We start from the raw sequence: 18,187 nt of genomic DNA, 5'->3' as shown, positions 1-18,187 counted from the left end.
CCTCTTTAAGGTGATGTCTTCAATTTGTGATAGGCATTTATCTGGGTCCAAATGGCAGATACTAGATGTGTAGTTTATAGAGAATGTAATCCCAGCTGTGGTGGTTTCTTTGACTTAAGTTTAGGATGGCAAATGAAGTAGATCTTATTTGATTTGCAACACCAAAGAAAGGTCTTTCAGCACCTGCTGATGTGCTAAAGTGACTTTGTTCTTCTTTGGTTTCATCTACTCTTGTATTTTCTTTGCAAACTCCTGGGAACAAGAATCATTTTCAGACCTTGTATCTGTCTGTCTATGGCACCTGCACAGTCAGGCAATAATCCTCCTAATGATAAGAACTGTTGGATTGCCGGTGCCTTCTAGCACTCCAGAGCAGACTGGTACGCCTGTGTAGCCCCCTTGTTCTTTTGTTCTGAGGAATATGGGAATAATAGTAAAAAATAAACAGTTAAAGAACAATAGACTGCTCCAGGCCTTGCAGACAGTAATAGAGCAGAACTGGTCCTTTATTTACCTCTTTGGAGTAGGTTTGATCTCAGTCTTAGTATTTGTGAAGACAGGACAGCAGGTTAACCCTATCAGTGGAGTTTGACAAGAGCTACTACTTGAAAGTCCTGTTGTGCTTCAGAGGAAAGTCAGTAAAGCATTATCCTCAGGCTCCACAGAAGGCAAAGGTTCTTTCTGCAGAAACAGCTGGTGCCACTTGCTGTCATGGGGAAAACTGTTCTGGTAGGGACCTGTCCATCTAGGAGGTATGTCAGAAATGTTGTTTGCTGCTTGGTCTTGTTTGCAACAGTTTGTGTACAGGAAATGGTTTTATTGCCAGGTGATAAAAATTCATTCCTGTCCAAACTGATAAAACTCCTAAGAACAAGCCTAGGTGGCTGTGGAGCCCTTTCTGGCTGACCAGGCCACCACAAGCCACTCCTCAGTGCAGGTTGGGTGCTACAGAGGCCAGAACTTCTCCAGGACACCAGAGCAGTTGTGACAAGACCTTGTCAGCCTTTTAGATGCCTTTCCCTGGGGTCTTCTCCTTGCAGAAGGGCTGAGGAGCTCATTAATCAACTCTAAATAAACCTGCTCAGGGCCCCAGGGAAATGACCTAAAAATGAAGGCAAGGTGTCAGGTGCTGCAGCTTATGCTTTCCCTCCTGTGCTTCTCCCTGCCCAGCATAGGCAGAGCCGTGCCTTGGGGACTGAGCAGCCGTGCTGACCATGAGTGAGCAGAGTCACGTCAACAGCCTGTTCCTCAACGAGGATGCAGCCAAGCGGCTCAATGCTGAGAGCCGGGTGCAGCGCTTCCGACAGGCAGTACAGAAGCGGGCAGCACGGGCCAAGAAGCGGATGCACAGCATCACTGCTGACAGCGCTAAAAGCTTTTTCAGGAGGAATGCCTTCGTCCTCTTCACCATTGCTGCAGTCTTACTAGGTATGGAGCTGGTGGCAACACTGGGCACCATTTATAAATGTGGGGAAAAGTTTGTTTATTCTACAAAGATTTTATTTTATCATAATGGTTTGGCTGGGGAGGTGAAGCTGATGAGCTGACAGCTCAAAATGCTGTCCAAATCAGAAGCATCTTTGTGTGCAAGGACAACAGACTTTGCAGAGGGCGTGTGTGAGGGAGTCCTTGTTGATCCTTTCTGGCTGCAGCTTAGGAATGGTCTACAACAGATGATGCTCTACCAGTCCTCATAAAAAATCATCCAGGTTTGTTCAGAGGCTTCTTGTGAGTGCAGCTACAGGCACAGGGGCTCCTCAGATTCATCCCACAGCTTTAGCCTGACAGTACCATAAGGGGGTACTGATGCAAAGGCCTGTGATACAATGCAAACTAAATCTGCCCAGCAGACAGTGGACTGTCCTTAGCTTTTGCTCCAGGCTATATGTCTCTAACTCACTGGCTGAACTCGGCTTTAAGAGGTGGGTGGACAAAGTCTCTGAACTGTATAGTCACACTTAGGTTAGGCTGGGAGATCATATCTCTGGTCACACCATTTTTGTGTTCATGAGCTTCCTGGGAATAGACCACACAGGAGCAGCAGACAGAGCAACAAGGAGACCTGTGGTTTAGCACGAGGCTCCTGTGCATATAAATATGTCAGAGTGGGGGGGAGAGAGAGAGCATACAGTAAAAACTGGATCACAGCCTTTTAGAAAAAGAAAAAGCATTTGCTCCTTTGGGGAGAGGAGGAGCTGAAAGGACATGAGAAAGAGAAAAGCCACACTGTAGGACTGAGGGCCAGACCACTGGATCATTCTGTCCCATTTCCATTCTCATCCCTTGCTGATCCACAGGGATCATCCTGGCATTTTCCCTCCGGCCCTACCAGCTGACCTATCGCCAGATCAAGTATTTCTCCTTCCCCGGCGAGCTGCTGATGCGTATGCTCCAGATGTTGGTTCTTCCCCTCATTGTCTCTAGCTTGATTACAGGTGAGAAATGCTTTCTGCTGCTTTCAGTCAAGGCAATAATGAGCAAAGACGGATGCTAGCTGTTGTTGGAGTACCCCTTTGTGCCCCAGCTGGAGGTGCTTGGATTAGCTTGGCTAACAGGGACAAGCCTGAACCTATAGCTGTAGTGAGCATGATTCACACTCATACCCCTGCTGGCTCAGTAGTGGGGAAGAAAAGCAGAAGGCCTTGTGCTTTCTCAGAAGACTAGGGAGGACACAATATAGTGTTTCCAATGCCCAACACTTGAGCACTAACAAAGATTTCATCCTACATAACCTCAAACATCAAGAAGTCTGTTGCCCAAGTGAGCTTCAGGTTTCCTCCAGCCTAGGGAAGGTTAATTCGTGTCAGTCCAAAAGAGCTGGAGTTGATCACCGGGTAGAGAGCTTGTTCCATCCAGGTCCTCATAGAAGTGTCATGGTTTGACCCCAGCCAGCAACTAAACACCACACAGCCGCTTGCTCACTTCCCCCCCGGTATGATGGGGGAGAGAATCAGAAGGGTAAAAGTGAGAAAACTCATGGGTTGAGATAAAGACAGTTTAATAAGTAAAGCAAAAGCTGTGCACACAAGCAAAGCAAAACAACGAATTAATTCACTACTTCCCATCGGCAGGCAGGTGTTCAGCCATCTCCAGGAAAGCAGGGCTCCATCATGCATAATGGTGACTTGGGAAGACAAACACCATAACTCCGCATGTCCCCCCCTTCCTTTTCTTCCCCCAGCTTTATATGCTGAGCATGACATCATATGGTGTGGAATACCCCTTTGGTCAGTTGGGGTCAGCTGTCCTGGCTGTGTCCCCTCCCAGCTTCTTGTGTATCCCCAGCCTCCTTGCTGGTGGGATGGGGTGAGAGGCAGAAAAGGCCTTGACTCTGTGTAAGCACTGCTCAGCAATAATGAAAACATTTCTGTATTATCAACACTGTTTTCAGCCAAAATGCAAAACATAGCCTCATACTAGCTACTATGAAGAAAATTAACTCTATCCCAGCCAAAGCCAGCACATTTTCCACCCTTTATTCCATACCATTTACATCATCCTCAAGTACCACACTATCCAATACAACCTCATTAACCACCACCCCCCTTCCCATCCTTGATATAATACTCAGGTATCATTCCCTTAGTCTATGGACCACCCCTGTAAAATGTCCATAAAATGCCTGTAAAATGTCCACAAATGTCCACAGAATGTCCACTGAGTTAATTTAGTCCATGACTTTGGGCTCCATATTGTGGTCACTCAGGACATGAGAAGTGGTGTGTTGCACGGAGTTATTGGGCACCAAAGCCAGCTCAGGTCAGGTCACTGCTGCACTTGCACTGCTTATTGTAAGACTTGTCCTCCACTGGTTCAGCTGGTTCCTGCTATAGTAATTCCTGTAATATGCAACTCAAGTCACGGGTTACAACCCGTATTTCCATTACAATCTCCACCCCTGGTCCCTTTGGGCCAGGTTATAAGGTTTAAAATTGCAATTAACTCCTCCCCTTGCTCCTAGCCTGGCTAGCAACAAGGCGCTCCTGCTATAGTAATTCCCATACCATGCAACTCAAATCCCAGGTTACAACAATTTAAAGGTATTTCCATTACAATCTCCACCCCTTGTCCCTTTGGACCAGACTGTAGGGTTTAACATTGCAATGAACTCCTCCCCTTGCCTCTGCCAAACTTGCAGACAGTGGAAGGGACTGCAAGGCATTCCACCTGCTGAAACATCCCACCATTAGGGACTTAAAGACCCAATGTACTGGGAGGGGATTATTTCCCTTCTGAGAGTTTTAGGAGGAAATTGCTATATTCCCAAATGCAGCCTAAGACCCACCATTGCTATGCTTCTTCATAACCACAAGCCACATTCTCCCATATCGACATCACTTTGGAGCTCCAAAGTCTGCCCCTTGTATGCTGTGCTTCCTGGAGACCCTGGCTCCCCATACAACTCACACATGTGCCCTGCACGCTTTGAATCTTCCTCGGGCTTCCCCCTTCCCTCTAAGACAATAGACCTTCTCACCTTGTGTCTCTGTGTGACTCCCCAGGAATGGCCTCGCTGGATGGCAGAGCCTCAGGGAAGATGGGGATGCGGGCTGTGGTCTACTACATGGTGACCACAATCATAGCAGTCTTCATTGGCATCCTCATGGTGATCATCATCCACCCAGGAAAAGGATCTAAGGACAAGCTTCACCGAGAAGGCAGAATTGAGCAGGTGCAGACAACAGATGCCTTCATGGACTTGGTGAGGTAGGTGAACCTCATGTTGAGACCCTATCAGTGAGATTACATTCCTCCACAGAATGTCCTTTTGAAGTGTCACAGCTTTAGGCATACACTCTTAGGGAAAGAGGTTTATGGCTGAGTCTTGCCCAGCCTACTACTTCTAGCTCAGTCTAGCTAACTGGCTTTGCCACTCTGACATTGAATGCTTGGCCTGGAGCTCTGGAGTCCAGCCCTTCTGTTAGAGGTATTAATGCAAGAGGCCAAGGTGTGCTCAGCAAAACAAGTAATGAAAACTATCAAGACTGTATGCCCTTCAGAAATTCACCCAGCAAAGGCTACTTCAAGTATCCATCTCCATTCACCCAAGGAAACTGAAGAAGTGGTTCCTGAGACATTGTCTCTCCCTTCCTTGCTGTGACTTCACACAGTAAATTGCAAAGCTGTACGACCTCTAGTGGTATGAAGCTATGTTTCGGAGGTACAAGATAACAGAGAGCTCAAAGGACAGCTGTAGAGATAAGGCTGAGAGCAAGGCAGTGTATTAAAAATTGTAATATCGTATTGTTTCAAGGTTTGGTTGGGTTTGATGATGCTTTTACAATGGACCCATATCCCAGTGCTGTATGTGTGTAGTCTCTTTCCACATACCTGAAATACAACCTTCTGGAGTCTGAAAAGATGCAGGAGGGTGCCTGGCTCCAGAGCAGCATATTCCCATTCTCTGTCAGTCAGACAGAAAGGGCCCATCTGCTCTGTAGCCTGAGCTGGCACTGTAGGAGTTGTGACCTGCTCCAGTTGAGACACTGCTCCAGGACAGAGGTGTTGGCCAGGAAGCCCATGTTTTCTTGCTAGTCAAACAGGACAATAACTCTTTCTTTGTTTTACCTACTGCAGGAATATGTTCCCGCCCAACCTGGTAGAAGCCTGCTTCAAACAGGTACGAAATCCCACCTGGCCTATCACTTCCTTTTGTGCCCTGTGCCCTAGACCATGGTCCAACCTACTTCTCTGAGGGATGGAATAGCAATTGCTTTACACTGCCTTCACACTTCCCCAAGTCTGACTGCTCCAGGAGGCGTTGCAGTCGTTAGTCTGTATTACAGCATCCCTCACACAAGCTTTTCAAGCTGTCTGTAGATGGGGGCTTCAATCTCTGTCCCATCCCACACTCAGAGTCAGGAAGGTTTTATGTGATCTCAGGTAGCAGGCTTGGACTGGCAGTGAAATGGAAGCAGATTCTCCAAGGATTTGTCTCTTCTGTAGTGCTATTGTCCTTGGAAGCAGTATAAAGGGTTATCAGAGAAGCCAGAATACCTCAGTCCTAGGGATATGAGATGCTCCAATGGTGTCTTTTGACCTATGGACTTCTTGATGAAAGTACTAGGCTAGGGAGTTTGAGAACAGGCAAGGCAAGTTTCCCACATGGGTCAGCAGTGAACTTGCAGTACTCTCTTCTCTTTAGGAAGGGATGCAAGAGCCTAGCATGTTGTCCTGAGCTCCTGAACCAGGGCCTGTGAGTGCATCTGATAATCTGTGTCTTTTCAGTACAAGACGCAGTACAGCACCAGGGTCTTCACCAGAACCGTCCTCCACAGCAGCAATGTCACAGCAGGTGTGACAACCACTCAGATCCCTGTGCCTGAGAACTTCACCAGCATCCTGGAGAACATCAGTCATGCCCTGGGGACCGTCTCCGAGGTGCTGACCTTTGAAGAAGTCATTCCCATCCCGGGCTCAGCCAATGGGGTGAACGCGCTGGGGCTGGTAGTGTTCTCCATGTGCTTCGGTTTGGTGATCGGCAGCATGAAGCAGAAGGGACGGGCCCTGCGGGAGTTCTTTAACTGCCTCAACGAAGCCATCATGAGGCTGGTGGCCATTATCATCTGGTGAGGAGCACAGCCGGTTGGAGCAGGAGGTCTGCAGGTGCAGTTTCCGCTGACCTGATGAGAAGTGGGGTAGCTTTAAGGATGACATGCACAGGAAAAGCACATGGGCACAGCTCTCCTTTGCCTCTATCAGGCTGGAGGGAAAAGTCTGGATGGGATATTTGTTCACATTTCATTTCCTGTTTTTTTGTTTTTGCCTTAGAAATATCAGGTACACCAGGACTTGCTTTCCTTGAGGCTGCTGGAAACATCCTTGGAAGACCAGAGAGCTGGAGTGGAAGATCTCTTAGCCTTACCAACAGGGGTAGGGTGTGAGGCTTTCCCACCAAAAGCTTTCCTTCCAGCTATGTTCCAGGAGTCTGACTTAGCTACAAATCACAATACTGTATAGCCACTTTCCTGCTACTCAGGGTCACATCTGTATGTATTAGCTCTGAGAGCTGAGCTGGGTTGACAAAGTCAACTGAAAGTTACTGCCTTTCAATTTGAGATGTCCCAGATCCCAACTCCTCTGGAGTTCAGCTGCTTGTTGCTTTGTATATAAGGCTGCCTGTGCTACATGGTCCAGATAAGCAAGGCATTGCTGAGACAAGTCTTCTCTAGAAGGCAGCATTCTACCAAATCTTGTTATTTTAAGCTCTTTACCCATCTAGGGCTCAATGTCTAAATAGGAGTTTGTGGTAGGTACCGCGAGACAGGAGAGATGAGGGGCTGGTAGAATACATGGAAATGTCTGACAGGGAGAGGGATCTGTCAGCCCCACACCCTCTCCCATTTTAGATCACTCCAGCTTCCATTCCCTGGTCTTCTAGTCACAGTCTTTTATCTCAGAGCAACATCCTGGGCACAGGGGGACAGGCCTTACACAGAAAGACACAAAGGGGAAGAACAACCCTGGATTCATAGCAGAGCATTGGGGAGCCCCGGCCCCTCTGGGATCTTCTCCTCCACAGATGAGCCAGAACTCGGGGCTTTGCTTTCCTAAGAAGAGATAAGACTTACCCAAGGGCACAGAAGGGAGAGCATGAGCACAGTGGAACAAGTAGACCTGCACACTACTCCCAGAGACAATTTCAAGGTGCCTTCAACATCCCCTCCTTCAACTCCCACTTACAGTGAAGGAAGGCAGGGTGTTGATGTATAGCATATTGGTTACACCCAGGAAACTGCCTGTGCGCATATAGTAAGTAGGTAGTGTCTGGAGAGATCACCTGACTTACAAAATCCTGCTGGTATACGAGGCAGGACTGTCAGCTGCAGCCCAGCACTCCTTCCTGAAGCCACAGTCTGCAGAACATCTCCCAGGAGCTTGTTTTTCGTGGGGAGATCTGGTCACTAGCTGCAGCCAAGAATGTCTTCTAAGAAGAAGGTCAGAGGAAATGAAATATTTGTGAAATCCTTTCCTGAAACTTTTCCAAACCTCCCAGGCTAAGTTGGAGATTGGCATGTGGACCTCTGAGCCTTGTGCATGAATTGCATGTGAGCTCTTGAGCTATAGAGGCCAAGCCCTGACAGGTGTGGCCACGGAGCTGGGATTTTCTTTGGTCCAGTTATTTGTCCATGTTTAGTTTAGTGCCCATGATATTCTCCATGTCTGTTGTTATGGCTTCCTTTCTGTGGAGCCTCACTGCTGCTCATGAAAGGCATTGTTATGGAGGTGGAAAAAAGCCATAAGGAATGGAAAGGGTAGCAGTGTACCTCAGAATGGGTTTTTATATAAGCCACGGCTGCTTTCACAGGTGTTGGTGTGCCTAGTCCTTGCTATACCAGATATGGATTCCCTACATGTTCCTATTACCTAAATATGAATGTCTGAAGATAGCAAGGCTGATATCCCAGAGCCTACAGGATACTATTGCTTTTACTGCCTGATTCCCTGTTTCTCCTGTACTTCGTCGTGCCTCAGTAAAAAAACCACTCTCAGTCCAAGCTCTGTTAGGAAAGGAGGGGACTCTGAAGACTCCTCTACATCACCTTCCCTATCAATTCTACAAGGAGTGTTGCAGAAACACGTAGGAAACCCAGAAGGAGGAGGAAACCTCCACCAGTGCTCAAGCTGTGCACACAACAGAGTGCTGGGTCCCTAACAGTGCAATAAGTGTTGTGTTTTGACCATATGATGAACAAGTCCCAGCTCTCTCCAGGTTTCCAGAAAAGAAACGAGCAGTATCATCCAATGATTAGGCTCAGTGAGCACTTCTGGTGTCCTGGCTTATTGGGGATTTGTCCAGACAGCATGCATTAAAGCTGGTTTGAAAGTGGGGGTGCCAGTTCTGAGCATCGGCCTTGTGTTTCTGCCACAGGTATGCTCCAGTTGGGATCATGTTTTTAATTGCTGGCAAAATCCTGGAGATGGATGACTTAGCAGTGATGGGAGGCCAGCTGGGGATGTACACGCTCACTGTCATTGTTGGACTCCTCATTCATGCCCTCTGCATCCTGCCACTGCTCTACTTCATCGTCACTCACAGAAACCCCTGGGTATTCATTGCAGGGCTTCTGCAGGCCCTCATCACAGCCCTGGGCACCTCCTCAAGGTATGATGGCTACATAGGAGTAGGGTTGGGGCTGGTGTGGGTATTCTGGAGCTGCTTCTCAGCACTCCATTGCCCTCAGTGCAGCACTGTGGTCTCACAATTTCTAGCACTAGCAGCTTTCTGCACTGGTCCAGCCAAGCCCATCTGAGAGTGGAAGGATTCCCACTCCCCTGCTCAGAAGCCCTAATCACATGGCCATGTCTAACCATCAGTGCATGACCCATACTCCTCCTTACCAAACATGGTGGTTACTCTGCTTGCAGTGCTTAAATGCTGAGCTCAGGACAAATATCAAATCCCACTGAACTGTAGCATTATGCCCCATGCACATACCTCTCACACACAGGTACTCATCACACGTTTGCACATTTCTCTCTCCTAGCCAGACATACTGTATGCAGCTGGCATTAAACTCACAGGAGGCCTGGACAAAGGCATAAACACCCATATGTTCAATAACTCACACCGTCATGCAGCACAGCCAAAGAAAGGGATTGTAGGTAACTGTTGTTTCACTAAGTGCTGTGTTTCTTGCTGTGTTCATTTCCTGGCAAGCACATAACGGTCTCTCCCACATGCGTTCTCACACTGAAACACACTGCATTTTTCCTGTTCATGTTCTCTTTCAGAAACAATTCCCTGCTTTCTCTGCAAGATATATTCTCATACATGGGTCATTCTTGTCTTATTGCACTGAGGGGGGTGAGAAAGGGCTCAAGTATTTTTAATAGCTGGAAAAGGAGTTTTGGTCCTGAGCCTCTGTCCTATGTACACTGAATCCTCCAGCATCACCTTGTTTTGGTGTTATACCAGCATCATCAGCCTCAGGGCTACACAGCCCCTGTCCCAGCCCCCTGAGGAAAGCCATGTCCAAATGTGCAACTTCAGCATGCACCATATCTGAGGAAGCCTTGCTTAGACTGTTCTTTCTCCTAGCAGCTTCTGGCCTCTGGCTCACATGGCAGGGTGAAAAAGCAGGTGGGTAAGGTCATAAACCAGGCAGAGGCTTAGTCCCTCTTCCAAAGTCAGCATATACCCAATTCATGTTATTTTGTAAATTCCTTTCAGCTCAGCGACTCTGCCCATCACCTTCAGGTGCCTGGAAGAAAACAATGGTGTGGACAGGCGCATCACAAGATTTGTTCTTCCTGTGGGAGCTACAATTAACATGGATGGTACTGCTCTGTACGAGGCCCTTGCAGCCATCTTCATTGCACAAGTCAACAACTATGAACTTGACTTCGGACAGATCATCACAATAAGGTGACTTTTGAAAGAGTTATGGGAGTACAGGAAGGGCTTCAGTTTTGTTGGCTTATCTGAAGTGTGGTCAGGTTCCTCTTTTGCTCAGAAGATACAACGAGAAAAAAAAAAAGTATGGAAAAAAGGGTGTACTACACCTCCAGGTGTAGAAGCACATATGATGTGGGCACCATGTCTTTGAGGCTCCACTTGAGCCCTTGTTGCATTTCCACATCTGGGCCATCCTTTAGCAAGAGCTGTAGTGTGCAGTCTGTTACGGATGGGTGCCTGGCAGGGGGGAAGCCTGACTGCTATGTTGATGTCCTATGTGTCACCATCCTGCTCAGTGACCGGGGCAGAAAGGCTGCCAAGATGTTTTGTAGATGATGAGTTTGAGCTACTTCCTGACATTTTTGCAAATGCGACTACCTCTTTTCTTCCCTTTGCTGATAGCTGTGCTTTCCTGTTCCCTCCAGCATCACTGCCACAGCAGCCAGCATTGGAGCTGCAGGTATTCCTCAGGCAGGACTGGTTACTATGGTTATAGTGTTGACATCAGTGGGGCTGCCTACTGAAGACATTACGCTGATCATCGCTGTGGACTGGTTTCTGTAAGTCCTCTGCTCAGCAGCACGCTCTGCTCTGTGCTCCCTGCCAGTGCTTACAGAGTTCGTCTGTACTCCCAGTGTCTCTGCTGCAAGCAGTCTCAATAACCTGTATCATTAAAACACAATGGTGTCCATGAGACCTTTGCACAGCAGCCCTCTCTGCCCATGCTGGAGTCTTCAACATGTACTTCAGTGACCCAAGGCATCAGACGTCACTTGCAAATCAGCCTGCTGACAAAGCAGAATGTCCTTGGTTTGCTTCATCTTAAAAGGCACCCAAAAACTATCTCCAGACTGATAGGGACAGGTTGTGCCAATAATAAGCAAATTCACACTGCAGAGTGATGGTTCAGTGTTACCAAACACGGAAAGTGGGTTGAGACTGGGCTGTACAAAGTTGATGAGTGTTTAGATGGGTGCAGCTAGTCAGCTACATTCCCCATCTCACCTTTCTTTCCCTTTAAAACCTTGGGACAAGTGATTTCACAGGAGTGCTCTTAGGAAATAGATTGAAGAATGCATTTGTGTGCAGTCCTTGCTCTCTCGGTCTTCCTAAACACAACAAAATCCTGACTCAGGGATACACTGTCAGTGTTTCCTCTGTTCTTCTGTATCTTGTATTGCTGGTTTGTAGCCAAAGCAGCCAAAGTCTGCTCCCAGCCATGGCTGAGCAGTTGGAAACAGAGTCTTGCCCAACACCTCCACTTCTCCTGTGAACTGTGCATAAGAACAGACTTGGCTGGAAAAGGCCCTGCCTCCTAAGACGCCAGGTTACCTCTTGTACTTACCCAGAAAGGTTGGTTTCAATCAGGTACCAAAAGTCTTATCTGTTGTTACTGCTGAAGGATATGATGGGTTGCTGGACTGGTGTGGACTGGTGATAGCTTCAGCTCTTACATACAGCTGGTTGTGGAGAATATCTCATTGCAAAGGGTGTTTTAGATTTGCCATTTTGCACGAAGAATCTGGTGCCTTGCCTTAGTGTAGACTGTCCATGCTGTGGAAATCTGGCTCCACAGCAGCACTAAGTCATAGGTTTGCATCAGAATTTCTGCACTTTTAGTAAAACAAAATGCAACTCAAGTGTAACAGATGTGGTGAGGCTCATCTAAGGCAGAAAGGCCTTAGCAGCTCTTTGGAAAGGAAACCGTCCATGTGGAACCACAATTACGTTTCCCTCATTTTGTGGCAAGTCCAAAACTTTTCAGTGAGAAACTGGGAATGCAATAGAGCAGGAATGAATGTGAAGCCTGTGCTCAGGATTATCAATCAAGGAAGGCTCTCTGGGACTCATTTTCCTGTCAATGTTGAAGTGTCAATTATTAGAGTGACTTGAAAAGCAGAAGTTGTTTCATTGAAGATGTTTCTTGAAATAGTATTCATCCCCTTAGCTGTCACTAAGAAGCCGTATTTAATTTTTCTCTCTGATTTTTCAGGGACCGCCTTAGAACGACCACCAACGTCCTGGGGGATTCTCTGGGGGCTGGCATTGTGGAGCATCTCTCCCGGCATGAGCTAGACGCGCAGGACTGCGAACTTGGTAATTCTGTGATAGAGGAGAAACAGCAGCTCTCCCACCTGGTTTGTCCACAGAACAACACCCACAGGCACCCCAGGAGTGAGACAGCACTGTGAAATCAGGCAGCAGAGTGCAGATTAATGCTGTAAAAAGCTGAGACTTGAAACAGAACTCCATAATGGAGGACAGAGAAAGATCCACTCTCCAAGATGCACACTCTTCTCCCCTCTCTGCCACATGCAGTCTTCCCTCATCCCATTTCTCCCCCATCACTTTCTGACTGGCATTAAACAGGAGGAAATTAAACTGCAAAGGAAGTTTTATTCCACAAAAGCCTGATTTAGTCATTCTTATGGGCGCCAAGAGTTAGACCTGAGTACAGAAGACTCAGTGAATGAGCTGGACTAGGAGCTCCTTTGTTTCTGAGCTAAGGTATGAGCACAGCTAAGTGGCAAGGTGGGTCAGGACACCACCATCTGTGGACTGGCACCAAAATGTTGCCATGATAACTCCACCCTGCAGGATACAGCTGCAAAGCCTTCACTTGGTCAGTGGCTTCCCCCAAGCATGTAAAGCTTTTAGTGTTGGCCATCTGGAGATCTCTGGAGAGCCCCAGCACTCCTATTCAGCTCTTCACTGGCAAGACTGTTTATGATAAAGTGTCCTCTTTGCTCACAGTCCTGGTGTTTGCACAGATATGCAGATGATGCTTCCTGAGAGCTTCTCACTCCTCTGGCAACCCTTCTGGCTGCAGACACTAGAGTCACCCAGCTCCTGAAGGAATGTGGGACCATACAGCAGGGACAGGGCTTACTGTGCTGGCTGGTAGCACAAATAGGGGTCAATAGGCTTTTCATTAGTGGAAGCTGCTAATGGATTGTGAAAGCAGTGAACAATTAAAAGAATTTATTATATCCATTATCCAGCCTCTGAAACAGCTCTCCCCTCTACCAAGCTCTGCCAAACACCAGTTAACTTCATTTCTCTTTAGCAAGCTGTTCTCCTCTTGGTGAAACCCAAAGGGGAAATGCAAAGTTTAAGAACAGTTTGCCCACCTGAGCAGCTGGGTAGTACCTCCATGCCAGGAATGACTCCCTGCCACCCCAGATTTGCTCAGAAAACAGTTTCACTCCTCATCATAAGACTCCTAAGGACACTGTTCCTTTGCTCCTCTTTGGCTATTTTCAGAAGTTACTTCCCTTCCGTCACATTGCTCCATAACGTGCTTCAAAATATCCCTGTCTTTCTACAGCTCCTTATCTTTTATAGGCAGTACCCAATTACTTTCCAGCACTTGTACAAGTTTGCCAGACCCCAAACTTATAAATTCAGGATAAATTTCTCAGTTCCTACCAAATGGAACTCAACTTCTGTTTAACACACTTGGACATAAGCCCACAAAACACCCGAAACATCTCAGAGGCTCAAGCAAGAAGTAGGGACCTGCTTCATCCATGCTTTATCCCCCTTCCCTGGCGTGGCCAGGAACACAGCCTATGTCTCTCAGTCCAGTGAACGGGACAAGCAGGGCTTGCTCCATAATATCCAGGTCAATGAACATCCAGAAGATGAATGCCTAGACACAACCAGGAAGATGGAAAGAACAGTTTTCGGGCTACTACCATGTAGCTGTCCTGCTTTAGAAATGGCTAGGCCCAGAAACAGCAGCAAGCAGCCTCCTATTGTACAGCTGAACTATCTAAACTGGGCAGCTTTTACTTGAGGTCTACTCATTATTCCAAACCCAGTATGTCACTTAAACCCCTCTACCCTGGCTTTCCACACTGATCCTTTTCATCTAGAAGCCCACTCAGAGCTGCACCTAAGTGGACCTCAAGAAGGAACACCTTGGAGGCATCAGCTGGAGTCAACTTTGCCAACCACAACCATACAACTGCCCATGCTTAGCTCCCCAGCACTAACAAAGCTTCCTAAAACACATTTCTTGAGTGTCCAAAGCCAGATCCTGACGCTCTTTTTGGTCCTTCAGGAATTGCAGGATTATATATTGGTGCTGCCACATTCCACATCCTATAGGCAGAGTACTCTATTTTTATGGGCTGGATTATTGTTGGGAATTTGAGCTAAATGGACAAAGGCATCTCTTTCACATAAAACTGGATAACATAGCAGGGTAAATAGAAGTGTATTGTAGCTCCATTTAGTAGTGGTTGGCCCCAGACCCTAAGGCAGCGGGCCGTTTCCTGACTGTGGGAGGCAGGTTGCTTATTCTGACAAGAGATCTGCTCTAGCAGGTGGCAAGTGAGCAGGATAACAAATTATTATCCTCCCCTTTGCAGCATTTTTTTATCTTGTATGAATACTATTATAATGTCTGCTCTTCTCCTTTCTAGACTAAACAGACCCAGTATACCCTCACAGGTAATAATCATTCACATTCCTCTCCTCTGGACTTTTTCCTTGCTGTTCCACTTCTTTCTTAAAGCGGAGTAACTAAAATTTGACACAACAATCCAACTAAAGATTTATTAGTGTTGAGCACTGAGAAAAGAATATTTCATGTACATTAAGATTTAGATCTTAGACTCGAGTTACCATAGTTTAACAGCATGCTATGCATCAGCTGATCAGGCTAACTGTCCATGATGCATACATACAGCAAATTCAAGTCTGTTCATCTTATCTTAAATCTTAGTGAGGTTAGACTCTTACTTTGATGAGATGGCTGTGTCTAAAGACTGGATCTTAATCAAAGAGTTTTAAGATACACTGCACTAGCTTGCATCTATAGTGGGCTAAGACAGCACTAGCTTATCATTAACACAGCTCAGCTGACATGAGTCTAAACCTTCATAACGAACAGACCTGCTTATAAAACCCTTTTTCACAACAGCATGATAGCCTTGACTCCACTCCAGTGGTAATACATAATTCCTACATCATTTTAAGCAGAACTGCTGCCTAGCTAGTAATTTCCCAGCCTGTGTTTGTGCAGTTGATTATTGTTACCTTAGTATTTTATATTTGTCCATACTGAACTGCATCTTGGTTTTCTTTTTTTTTTTTCCAGACTATTTGTCCAACTTTTCAAGAAAGCATTGAATTCTAATCCTGAAGAGACTTCCTGTATAAAGGGCAAACTGGCAGATGGATCGGAAGAAAAGATTGTTGGATTGGACTCTAGCTCAAATGGGAATTAATTCTGGGAAGTCCTATGGCTTGGGTTATACAGAGAGTCAAATTAGATGATCATAAACGTCCCTTCTGGCTTTATAATATATGCACGTGCTTTCTGGTTTAGAGATATTGCAAAGGGTCCTTCCAGCCCAATCATTTTTAAAAGCTATCTGGAAGGATCCTAATGCTTTAATAAAACTCAGCAGGAGTCTAACTTGTTTTCAGTTGCTGTTAGCAGACATGTGAGCATATCACAAAAGGGGGTCTCCATACCACATTGCATCAACACGATCGCAGATGTTCCCACAACGTAGTACACTCCAAGCCTTGCCATTTGTGATTTCCTGCTTTCAACACAAGATTAATGGAGCACAAACAAACAGAGGCCTCATTTTTAAGTACTGCAAGCCAGTCTCCCACAGGGAATTTCAGAATTCAGCTGATAGTTTTTAGCTCTGGTGTTTACCCCTGTTGTTAACCAGTTTATGATTGGGATTATCTATTTACAGTACCCAAACAGTAAAGTATTATCAGGAATTTGTATCTGTATCTATATACACACACCTCTATATATATATGAAAAGGGGTGCATATGCACAAACATACATATACGGAGAGTTAAGGTTTTTGTTGCTAATCCAAGAAGGAAAGGCAACACTAAACTCTCACTCTGTAAAGCTACATACTTCATTTTGATGCCCACCTGGATTTATCCAACTAATACCATCCTTAAAACAACAGAAGCTACTTTACTTCATTCCAGTAATGAGCCTTCCAAAGCAAGGTTTACTAGGAAGGAGCTCAATGCATTGCTGATTTTGAGTTGTACCTGCTGGTGATGTAACAAGAACTTCTCAATGTATAGAGAAAATTCTCCACTTTGTCTTTGACTTCCCTGCGCATATCCCAAGAACCCACATCCCCACTGCATCTGACTTGGCAAGGAGGCAGGCTTTAAGAGGTCAGCCAAGAATACAAAAGTGTTTGTACTCCTTCCAAACCCAACGCTGACCTTGTACTAACTCAGCCTTCAAACTGGATAACTGAAAGTATTAAATAATTTCATCAACTGTCTTTTTAAATTGTCAGATATTTAAAAGTTTATGCAGTCTTTTCTTTACTGCAGCCCTGCTGCTTCTACTTGCAGAAACTTTCCAAGTTTCTCCTATTTGCAAACACATTTATTCCTAATGTTTAGATGGGCAACATTTGGGATGAAACAGAGAGCTCAATGCATACATACATGAAGAGCTCTTGGATTAGGACACATCTCTTCAAAATTAATTTTAAGAGAGAAAATCCATGAAGTATATGGATTTTCAGATAGGCCATGTGTCACATTACATATGTGATACGTGCACATTGTTTCAGGAGTCAGATCTGCCCATGAAGACTGCCCTGAAATTGCATGTACGTCCTTCTTTTGCTCTGCCCAAGGAAGAAAGAGGTAGCTGGAAATCAGTGCTGTACAGCATGTTCATAGCATTCTGGCAGTTTGACTATGTTAATTCCCAAGGGCTTTTTCTTCATGCTGTGAGTTTCAGTGTTAATAAAGATAGTGTGCGTATTTGAAAAATAAAGGGAATTTTTTCCACAATTCTTTTCCATGATTTTTTTTCTATTGTTTTTCCTCAAGACCATGACCTTACAAAGTTAGGGATGTTACTTTTAGTTATGTATTACACTTCCTTATCTCTGTGTGCCTATGTCATGGCTCAAATACTAAATTCAGATTTTTACAAGGCCTTTCCCTAAAGCTTTTCCTTTCATGCCATCTTTTGCATATGTCCATAAACTGGCAAAGCTGCATGAGGCTTACTTCACATGTAGTACACAGTACACAAGCACATGCTTCCATCTAGGAAATCCACCCCAAACAAAGGTTATGTGGAAGAGGTCTGTGAGGCTTAAACAATAATGAGTTTACATTACTCACTGAAATGCTGCATTACTGGTGAAAACTGTTAGTTCTTCTCCCATTTATACCCCTTTTTCTTGATTTCTGTTCCCTAAGGGACAGGAACCGAGGTGAATGTGACATGGCTGATGGGGCAAGGACATCACCAGTCAGGGCCCAGTTCCACAGTACCTAAGAAAGGCAAGCAGCCCAGACTCAGAGATGATGGCCAGGTCCAGCCAAGAGTCCAGACCATAAGTCAATAGCATGGTGATGAAGCAGGTCTGAGGTCAAGCCAGGTCTGGTGACTGCTGGGCAGGCACACAGTGACGAGGCAAGGCTGAGGTCAAACTCTTGAAAAATTAGTCCAGGGACTGGGGTTCAGATCAACAGGGTCCACAGTCAGGCATGGTCACAGCTGTTGCTGAACTAGACACCTGTACTCTTCCAACGATATAGCTCAGGCTACAAAGGCCCAGGGCTGAGCTTAGAGCTCCTGGGCTCACGAGTGTGGATAGGGGCCCCAAGTGAGGTTGCCCAGGGCCATTAAGACCTATTAGTGTACTTAAGTGTACTTGGGGTGCATATGCAGACAAGTCCACACCTCCTGCCTTCCCAGCCATGCAGACTCTCCTGTGTGTTACAGGTAGTTTGGTCGGGATCTCTGGAGATCATCT

General features: G+C 46.1%; 1 protein-coding gene across 2 annotated transcripts; it reads left to right on the top strand.

The window, feature by feature from the left end:
• Positions 1-1,214: 1,214 nt before the first annotated feature.
• LOC104024720 (excitatory amino acid transporter 4) lies at positions 1,215-15,538 on the top strand. 2 transcript variants are annotated; one of them, XM_075723908.1, is made up of 10 exons: positions 1,215-1,428; positions 2,298-2,435; positions 4,503-4,707; positions 5,578-5,620; positions 6,229-6,569; positions 8,873-9,106; positions 10,175-10,369; positions 10,825-10,959; positions 12,393-12,496; positions 15,507-15,538. In XM_075723908.1, the coding sequence occupies exons 1-10, from the start codon at positions 1,215-1,217 to the stop codon at positions 15,536-15,538; spliced, it is 1,641 nt and encodes a 546-aa protein (XP_075580023.1). The 2 variants fall into 2 exon arrangements, with proteins under 2 accessions (XP_075580023.1, XP_009477076.1); XM_009478801.1 differs by lacking the exon at positions 15,507-15,538 and having other exon boundaries at positions 12,393-12,591.
• Positions 15,539-18,187: the final 2,649 nt, after the last annotated feature.

The sequence above is a fragment of the Pelecanus crispus genome, chromosome 20 (genome assembly GCF_030463565.1).
Source record: "Pelecanus crispus isolate bPelCri1 chromosome 20, bPelCri1.pri, whole genome shotgun sequence".
Lineage (NCBI taxonomy): Eukaryota > Metazoa > Chordata > Aves > Pelecaniformes > Pelecanidae > Pelecanus > Pelecanus crispus.
This window is presented reverse-complemented; position numbering and strand designations above follow the sequence as displayed.